Raw genomic sequence first — 9,809 nt, forward strand, 5'->3', positions numbered from 1 at the left:
GAAAATGATTGAGAAATTCATGACAATGCTGAAAACACTGCATTTATTCACATGGAATGATTCTGTTGTGTCTCTAAAGGAGATGTACTGGTCAAACTGGACAGCATAAATCTGAGCTTTTGTAGATGTACAAGACAGACAACAACCCACTAAAGAAAAAAGGGATAAAAGGAGCATTTAAAGTGACCAGTAAATTAGGATTCAAATTCAATTTTAAAAAATGGATGAATTTTGAAAAAGCCATGTTTAATTTTAATTTTATGTCCCTGAGCAGCCAGGGGGATCCAATTCTGGAATCCAGATCTGATTGGATTTCCATGATTCAGCTCCTTACAGCTCCCTGTGATCGATTTTACAGTTCTTACTAACTCCTGCCAAACAGCCTCTGATGGAGTCCACCCCCTTCCTTTAATCCCATACAAACCTTTCTCCAAAGCCCCACCCCTAAAGACATGCATGCTTACCAAGCTGCATGCACATGCAAGATGATTGACAGAGAGGGAGGACCGCCTCCTGGAGAAATTTTGTGATTGGTTAACACAGCTGGACCAAATTTTATTTTTTTTCAGTAACTAATTACACTCCCCAGCAGTGTCACAGACATTTATAGCAAGATAATTCAGCAAAAGTGTTCGTAAAAGGAACTGCTTACATCAGCTTTAGTAGGTCAGCCCAAGCAGGCATCTCAAATCGTGCTGGACTCCAGGGCCACAGATGCACTATAGCTTCTGTTCATGTAGATGTTTAAAACAGACAAGGAAAAACATAACACACACACACACACTGCCACACAAAGGAAAACAAATCAAAAATCACGTAGTCGACATGAAGCTGGCTACTGACGGAGCACTGTGTCCGGAGCAAGGTCTGAGGCGTGCGCGCAGCTGTGATGGAGAGTGTAGTGGAGGGGGATTGAGGTCTAACATGCTGCCATGTTCCCATTCACCTGCTCCTGGTTCCTGCTGGGCAGGGGGCTCGGAGCGGCGGCGCGCTGGGCCTCTGTAGAGTTCCCCCTCACCGACAGGTGCACCCACCCACCCTGCACCAGTACACAATCGCACCGCTACAGTTTGTCGAGACTACTGCTCTGGTATTGCCATTCAATTTAGCCATGCTATCTGAAAGAAATCATTATTGCTAAATTGTTAAACGTGAGATTGGAGACTCACGCCGATTCCAAAGTCCCAGGATGAGCCCTTAGGGTGCATAGGCTGTACTCCTACCCTGTGGCACACAGTACCCGAGCTCTCAGCAGGGTAGCCTGGAACCTTATCGGCGATTATCCAAACCTGTGGAAAATTACACCATGGCTAGTGTGATAAACGCTTTCTCAGAAACCAGTCCATGTATCAGTCCATAAAAATTTATGTTTTACATCTGTTTCCTGAACCTTGTTCTCATGCAATCCACATTTTGGTGGTTTTCTTGTCTGATTTTTAAATAAATTTTAATTAATTTTTTTTCAAATTTTAAATTTATTTTAAATGTTTTTGTTCTATTTTGAAATAAAATCCCCTATTTTAAAAATAATCTGATACATTATCTTTTTTGAGTGTAAGGAACATGACCAAATGCATAATGTGAAATAATGGGATTTGGGAATGGAAACAACATGCTAGATAAACGTAGCTTTCCCCTCCATATTCTTTTGGCTTTGTTGTAGTGAACTATGAGCTAAAAGCAGATGTGTTAAATTGTTCATTCAGTTAAATTGCTCACCCTTAGAGTTTTTTCAAAATCACCAGCCAAGTCACTGTGTTTCATTGTGATATAACAGGTTTCAGACCTGGTCCAGTGGTCCAACGGAGACTTTGCACACGTTATTGGAGATGAGCTCCCATGCAGAACCCTGAGGATAACTGGGGGTCAAACCCTGCCTGTACCATAGATTATCTGTAGCAAAAAGTACACACACACACACACACACACACACACACACACACACACACACACACACACACACACACACACACACACACACACACACACACACACACACACACACACACACACACACTGAGACAGAACTGTACAGGACACACGGTTATAGAGAAGTGAAAAGAACAGGTGGATGCACTCACTGTTTCCATCCACTGCGTAAACAGAGGTCCTGCCTACAGACACCTGCCTGAGCACCTGTTTTGGCGGGCAGGGAATGTGGTACCAGCACTCACCTAAAAATAACATTTAAAAAAATTCACGTCATCCACATCCACTGTACGTGGGATGGATGTGGCTCAACAGATGCTTCTTTTGAAACCTGTAGCATAGTTATATTCTGCTAAGTGGACACCATTAACCCCCCCAGACAAACCTTACCCGCAGGATTTTGGACTGACACTGAGCCGCGGTAGAAGACAGCTCCATCACGGGCGATGGCCCACACCTGGTGCCCTCCTCCGATCGAGATGGATTTAAATGGCTGGTCCGTGCCCACGTGGAGCCAGGAGCTGCCCTGTGACACGACCACAGAGAGCCTGAGGGGCCACTCGTTGCTGGGGGGGCCATCGTACATGGCTAAGGCTGCACACAGCTCGAGGGAGCTGAGGCGGAGCTAATTTTGAACTGGAACAGGATAAAAATGTAAACTACAATGGGGTCCTCACAACCGGATTGGAAACCTCTTCTGTAGACGCATGAAAATTGGGACTATTTGTACACAGTAAACATAGTTTTTACATGTACGTGGATGCTTTCTCATCTCATGTTGGGTTCAGAGACCGCCTGAGCCGAGTGCAGTGTTATGGAGAGGACAGAGTCACAGTGTGTGCGTTGGGTAGGGTCCTCACGGCTGGGTTTTGGGTGTTAACCCCCAGACGGCACAGCACATCCCCCTTCTCACTGATGGCCCAGACAGGCACCTGCTCCAGGCTGCTGTGAGCCAGGCATGGCAGTATGGTAACGTCCATTAGGGAGATGGGCGGGACTTTCTGCCAGGCCCCAGCTAAAGTAATCTTACATTTCCTGTGGAGGAGGAAGACATTCTATATCTCATCAAACTCCAGTTTAAATACTATTCTGTTGCCTGTTCACATGTTCATGAAGTCTAATGTGTATCTGGTAGTTTTACCTGATCCATCGTCTTCGTCTCACAAAGTCCTTCATGGTCTTATAGCCATGAAATGTCCTGTGTGAAATGGACCCGTGAAACATGGCTCAATTAATTCAGCAACTTAGAGCTCATGGGAACGCAGTGAGTTTTTATTGAGAAGACCTACGCTGGGAAATCAGCAGCATACTGCCAGCCTTCTTTGTCTGTCCCTCCTGGGGTACTATAGTCAACAGCCCAGTCTGACACCTGCAATACGAGAGTCAGAGTGAGGAACTGCCACCGACGATTACTCTGCTGCCTCAGTTATAACAGACCACTGGAGTGAATAAAGAGGGCAGTGTGTGTGCTCAGCACGCACCCACGTCCACAACGGCGAGGGCGGTTTGGTGTTCTCTTTGGTGCACTCCCTGTGTCCGTGGGCGTCGCTCCACATGTGGCGGTCCATGGGAAGGCCCCTGCGGAGCAGATGGAGCAGGGGGTGTGTCTCCGTGCTTCCAGGTTACGAAACACTTTCCGGACGACGAGAGGAGGCTTACTTGTCTGTGTAGCCCGTGACAGGGTTCCACCTCTGGTTCTCGTAGATGTAGATGTTTTTGATGTCAGTCAACGTGTGCTCATTTATTTCATCACCTGATGTAAAATGAATATTGGTGTAAAGTTTTTTTTAATTTTTTTAATTTTCCATTTTCAACAAAAGGAGCACCTACTGGGACATTTCTACCACAAATGGTGCTAGCATTGTCAGATAAAAACAACCACAGTGGTATTAGGTTAGGTTCCTAACCAGCTAGTTAGTAAGCATAATGTGCATTTTTACATGGTCCAAATGTACTCCCAGAGGAAGACTGGTGTGCTGACTTGATTAACAGGCTCTAACTAAAGTGGGTACGGGGACTCTTTGATCCTGGTCTTTACCCTGTGCTTCGCCTCCCGTGCAGCCCCCCGTGTAGACCCAGGCAGCATGTTCATAGCTGATGCCCCACACCACACCCAGACTGTTAGACTCCACACAAAGCAGGTGGCCTGGGACCTGACGCCAGAACCTGGGTCATACACACACACGCGCACACACACACGCACGCACGCGCACACACACGCACGCACACACATACGCACGCACGCACGCACGCACATACACACACACATACATGCACACACATACATGCACACACATACACACGCACACATACACACACACACACGCGTGCGCGCACACACATACATACACACACACACGCGCACACACACACGTGTGCGCGCACACACATACATACACACACACACACGCATATACACGCACACATATATACACACACGCACGCACACATAGACACACACACACACACACACGTAGACACACAGCACTCACAGCTACTGTCATGCATGCCAAGCCAGTGATGACAGATGTCTAAAACAAAATATGGATCCAAGATGAATAAATGCCAAATAGAGATGATGTTGAAGCAAAAAGAGATGCGGCTGACATGAACATGCAACAAACAGAGAGGGAGCCAGACACAGAAAGCTGTGAGAGAAGGAGCGAGAGAGAGAGAGAGAGAGAGAGAGAGAGAGAGAGAGAGAATGATTATGGTAAGTCTTACATCTGGTCACAGGGCAGGTACTGGGTTGGTGCCTCCAGGCTGGATGAGGGCTCGTGCACCATGACGTCCCCTTTGGAGGTGACAGCCCACAGGGCTCGTTTGGAGGGGGCGCCCCGGGGAGCCCTGGACTCCTGACATGATTCACTCAACAGGGACAGCTGCAGAGAACGTGCACGGCCTCTTAATAATGTCATTACACTTCCTCCAGGCTCAAAGCCACACTGCACACGTTTGAGAACCAGCCATTCAGTCCAGCCCTCGTCACGTGTTAGGCCTTGAGTTTCACACCAAGAGAAAGGGAACCTTGCGTTTCCACTGGCTCAGGGCAAACACGTGCTGGTGTGGTGGCATTACCCAGTCCTCTAGGTCCTGCTGAGAGTGAGTAGCTAGGAGAACAGGCCATCTCTGCTTGGTCCTCTCAGGCGTGTAGATAGCCAGCGCACACATGGAGTCCCGGGGCATCGGAACAACGGCTGTTACCTCTTTTATCACTGCATACAGATACTGAGACAGAGAAAGCCTAGGTAGACTGAGTTAGTCTGCTAGATTACATATGCTTTGTAAAACAGACAGCATATTTAATTTATAACAACAAACAAAAATGATCACAATGTTCACACGATATTTGCATGTTGACAAATGTCACAGTTATTACATAAAAGTAAAAGTAGAGACTGGTTTAGCTCATCTAAATTTGGTCATGAGGGCTTCATTAGAAATTTAGACCACAAATCACTTTTATGGATATTTCTGTCTGTTAGTTTCACTGAAGGATTCAGAGCAATTAGTTAGAGAACCATACTGTGTCATATTGCTTTCCATTGGTCCCTGAAGAGTGTGGCGTTATCGTGGCGTGAAAGTGCACTGTGGGTGCTGAGCAGGCGGACCCACTGATTACCTTCCGCTGCTCGTTGTGTGTGTAGAAGATGTAGAGGATGTCATCTGGCTCCGCCCCACCACCCCTGACCTGCTCTAAGGTCACGCCCACCTCCTCCCACCGCCTGGGCTTCCAGTCTCTCCACCAGCACATCACGCCCTTTCTCACACTCACAGTCTGACACACCCCACACACACACACACACACACACACACACGTGCAATCACAGCTGCAATGACAGACTGCCACAGAGTGCGTTTTCATAGACTCTCTCTGCCCCATCCACCCCAGCCTGAATGTCTTATGATGTTTATGAATTATGATTTTTTTAACATCATAAGTCTGGTCCGTGTACCTTCTCCACAGCTCCCTCATGGCTGTCATCCTCTGCTACATAGCCCCTGTCATCTCTTGCAGAATCGGAGGGAGACATAAACTCTGTGTCTGGAAAGAAAGTCAGAAAGGACAGTAAAAGAAAACAGAAGGTAAAAAATAAAGCAGAAATGCATCTACATTTAGCTGACGCTTTTATCCAAAGGGACTTACAATTGTAACTGATTGAGCAATTGAGGATTAAGGGCCTTGCTCAGGGGCTCAGCAGTGGCAACTTAGCTGAGGTGGGGCTTCAGCGGGCAGAGCACAGCGTATGGAAGTGACCTGTGGCCACGCTGAAGCTGAGTGTGTACGTACATGACCTAGCAGCATGCTGTTGCTATGCTCTACCTGGGGGCTCCAGCCAGGTGATGTGCATGTTGGAGTCGATCTCACATCCACCACCTGTGATCCAGGCCCACGGAGGCAGCTCCTCCTGCACCTCGATGGAACCCTGCTCAATGGGGAAAACCGCCGCCGAACTCTGCACGGCGGAGGAACCTTTGATCTCCTCCAGGTCCACGTTGCTCCATTGCCGCTCGGCACCTCTGGACTGGCTGGAGGGGGCCACGGGCGTCTCAGGGAAGGGGCCGGCTGGCTGCTGCCCCTCCTGGGTCCCTTCTGGCCGAGCAGGACGATCGGCCACCAGCGTGGAGATGAAGTTCTCGCTGGCGATCTTGGGCAGGTGTGGTGCACCGCCGTCCGAGTCGTCGCAGCCCAGCACGGAACCCTGGGAAGGAGCGGTCAGCTCGCCGCTGAAGAGGCTGATGCCACTGTGCGTTGGGAGGGGGAGAAAGCTGTGAGCCTGAGCCCTAATGCCCACGAAGGCACACGGAACGTTAGTGTCTGCCGTCTAACGTCCCCGTGGTGCCTTTTGGAGAAATTGAGCTGTACACAACAGGATGAACACTAGTTCGAGTGGGCTGCACTGAAAGCCACTGACCTGGGTCTGTTGGTGGGAGCCAGGGGGGCACACACAGCGGCCCACGCCTTACCCGTCACCTCTGTGGGGGTCACTCCATGGCGAAAATATATGCTCCTATCCTCACAGCCAATCCCCCACACCTGCATCATATCAAACCAATATAAACGCATTACAGACAGAAAACAATACACTGCAGCTGGCCTTGACTTTGACCAGATACAACATATGTCATTTCCTGGAACATGTGTACCAACACCCAGTCTAAATAACACTTTACTAAGCAAATGACCAGGCATGCTACAACCAGGGCTGCAGCCCTCTCCACTGGCCTAACCCTGTGAGCAGAGATCTGAGAAGGCTTACAACACATGGTCCAAGCCCTCCACACACAGGCCACAAAAATCAATGCCAGAGAAGACATTTACATTAGGACAGTGTCAAATACAGTCCACACACGAAGTTCCCAGCTGACCGTTTTTTTATACGTCCTCAACAGGGTTTCCCCTGGGACAACACATTAGCCCACAATGCTGGGACAAATGTGTTAATTTTTATGTAACATTTTTAATAAATTTTTAAAATGCCAGCAATACTAGTAGAATGTGTATTGGTATGCCACCACAGCTTCACATTAATTATGGACATGTATTACAGCCATAGTTATTATAACATATTACAATAATGTTATCATATGTTAAGGTTACAAATGGGGGGGGGCAGGTATTAGAAAAATCATGGTATGCATTCACTATAATCACTATAGTGGTACAGATTCACTGTATCACTATAGTGATATACGCATTCACTATCTCCTCAGCTGATCCTCCAACATTTTCTTTTTATGTTCTGAAACTTTTCTTACAGAGGGGATATTGTTTCAGATTGACCCAAACTAAAGGAGGAGGGGAATGTTAACAGTGCATGTGAGCCATGCGCACAGCCGAGGGAATGAAATGTGAACTATGGGTATGAGTGCAAGCAGGAGGCATAAACTCAAATTAGCCATGCTCCTGTATGGCTGGCCATGGCTGTGAGTATAGCAGGAGTATATATATGTCTGGGGGAGGCTCGTTGTGTGCAGTGGGCAGAGTGAGCAAATCTAGAGCTTAGGTTACAGAGCGAGACAGACAGAGGGAGAGGGAGGGAGGGAGGGAGAGAGAGAGAGAGAGAGAGAGAGGGATGGATGGAGGAGAGCGAGGAAAGGCTGATTTGCAAACTCCACACTGATACTCAGCAGCTGTAGCCGTTCTTCCAAAAAGTGACCCAGAGAGAAATGTGACCCTGCCAGCAGGGGCAGGAGGGTGTGGGCTGACAGAGTGGACTGGACTGTATGTGTGTGTGTGTGTGTGTATGTCTGTGTGTGTGTGTATATGAGTGAGTGTGTGTGTGTGTGTGTGTGTGTGTATATATGAGTGAGTGTGTGTGTGTGTGTGTGTGTGTGTGTGTGTGTGTGTGTGTATGAGTGAGTGTGTGGGTGTGTATGTGTATGAGTGTGTGTGTGAGAGAGAGAGAGAGAGCGAGAGAGAGAGAGAGACATATGCTGGACACAGACAGTCTCTAGCTCTAGATGAATGCACCACTCAGCAGAGGACAGGATCCAATGATGTTTAATACTCAAACTTGCATTTGAGAATGACAGTGTAACCAGAACACTCCCTGGGTTTCCCCAAGGACACGCTCCCCAAGGACATGCGTCAGCTAGACCATAATACCGGATAGCATATGAAGAGCAATAAAGAACATCTCTAGACAATTATAACATGCCACCCAAAATTAACAGAGACACAACAAACATTCCTATTGCCAGTGTACTCCATGCCATCCAAAGACAAATGATAATGGGATAACCTTAAAGGTGCAGTTTTCCCCTAAGAGGGGAGGAATCAGGGTATAGCCACATTTAGAAAATGTCCTTGGTGTATCAGGAATGCCGGTTTCCAGATACGTTGTGGCGTGGAATAAAGACTGACATGGAAGATTAACCATAACTGATCCTTCTGTAGTAAAGTTTTATTTGAATTGTTTGGATGTGGAAAAATAAAATCCTTGTTCTGAAACTGAACAAGGTTCCTTTTGAATCTGCTATATATAAAGACATGTCACGCTAACAGATGGACACCTAAACATAAAATGTTCTACTTAAGGGAATAAAACCGACTGTACACCTTGAAGTATACAAAGTGTACTTAGGTATCTCTCCAGTCCTGCAGCCTAAGCATGAGCACTCATAGTATAGCAGCCATATAATCTGTGTTTGAGTGACCTTGAGAGACGTTAGGGACTGATGTGTGGTAAAGAAGTGGAACAGCTGGGCCATAAACCCTTCTCCTCTCCTCTGTTCCTAGCTGACACTGCTTTTACCTGGTCGTTGGGCCCCACGGTGATCATCACCAACTCTCCACCAACACTGATCCAGCCCAGGCCAGCGGAGCTATGGGAGTTTACACCTCTTCTGAACCACACCTGTCATGCACGCATACGCACGCACATGTACACATGCACACACACCCCCCCACACACACGCTGGGTCACATTCTGTTCTAACAGGAAAAGGTGAAATGTGTGTGTACAGGAACTCTGCCAGTTGTCTGCTGTCTTTAAGTATGCACACTTGACGTTTTTGTCTAATAAGGCTGAACAGGACTGACAGCATTCTCGCTCATAATTATATAGGCCTTCTGCAGACCTACATTACAAAAAAAAAACTGTTGTGCAGTGATAACGTAATCGATACCGTTTCTCTGAAAATACTGAACACTCTACTAGAAGGATCTTACTTTGCTATCTTTGGTGATTGCCCAGACCACGTTGACCCCCACCGCTATGTGAATGGCTCCGGCTTTATTCGGAGGATCCACCAATATCCATGAAGAACCTGTAAAGAGCAAAGCATCTCTTTGAAAAAAATCTGACCTCACTGTCCTTTTGTAGCAGTAGTGTTTCCTGAAGAAGCCTGGCTGAATCGTGCACAACCCGAGTACA

The 9,809-nt window shown here is 47.4% G+C and overlaps 1 protein-coding gene across 2 annotated transcripts in view; it reads right to left on the bottom strand.

Moving 5' to 3' along the window:
- Positions 1-25: 25 nt before the first annotated feature.
- tecpr1b (tectonin beta-propeller repeat containing 1b) overlaps positions 26-9,809 on the bottom strand; it is a 14,970-nt gene continuing 5,186 nt past the window's right edge. The window contains exons 9-27 of one of the 2 annotated variants that reach the window (XM_026997961.2): positions 9,605-9,702; positions 9,189-9,290; positions 6,846-6,967; positions 6,254-6,675; positions 5,886-5,974; positions 5,552-5,707; positions 5,008-5,157; positions 4,654-4,811; positions 3,968-4,095; positions 3,589-3,682; positions 3,411-3,507; positions 3,219-3,298; positions 3,071-3,127; positions 2,790-2,964; positions 2,320-2,455; positions 2,082-2,174; positions 1,787-1,893; positions 1,170-1,289; positions 26-1,039 (exon numbers count right to left, since the gene is read on the bottom strand). In XM_026997961.2, the coding sequence (XP_026853762.2) occupies positions 920-1,039; positions 1,170-1,289; positions 1,787-1,893; positions 2,082-2,174; positions 2,320-2,455; positions 2,790-2,964; positions 3,071-3,127; positions 3,219-3,298; positions 3,411-3,507; positions 3,589-3,682; positions 3,968-4,095; positions 4,654-4,811; positions 5,008-5,157; positions 5,552-5,707; positions 5,886-5,974; positions 6,254-6,675; positions 6,846-6,967; positions 9,189-9,290; positions 9,605-9,702 (2,504 nt within the window). In that variant the 3' untranslated portion in view covers positions 26-919. The remainder of the gene's footprint in view (positions 1,040-1,169; positions 1,290-1,786; positions 1,894-2,081; positions 2,175-2,319; positions 2,456-2,789; positions 2,965-3,070; positions 3,128-3,218; positions 3,299-3,410; positions 3,508-3,588; positions 3,683-3,967; positions 4,096-4,653; positions 4,812-5,007; positions 5,158-5,551; positions 5,708-5,885; positions 5,975-6,253; positions 6,676-6,845; positions 6,968-9,188; positions 9,291-9,604; positions 9,703-9,809) is intronic. The other variant, XM_026997962.2, reaches the window with a different exon arrangement.

The sequence above is a fragment of the Electrophorus electricus genome, chromosome 1 (assembly GCF_013358815.1).
Source record: "Electrophorus electricus isolate fEleEle1 chromosome 1, fEleEle1.pri, whole genome shotgun sequence".
Lineage (NCBI taxonomy): Eukaryota > Metazoa > Chordata > Actinopteri > Gymnotiformes > Gymnotidae > Electrophorus > Electrophorus electricus.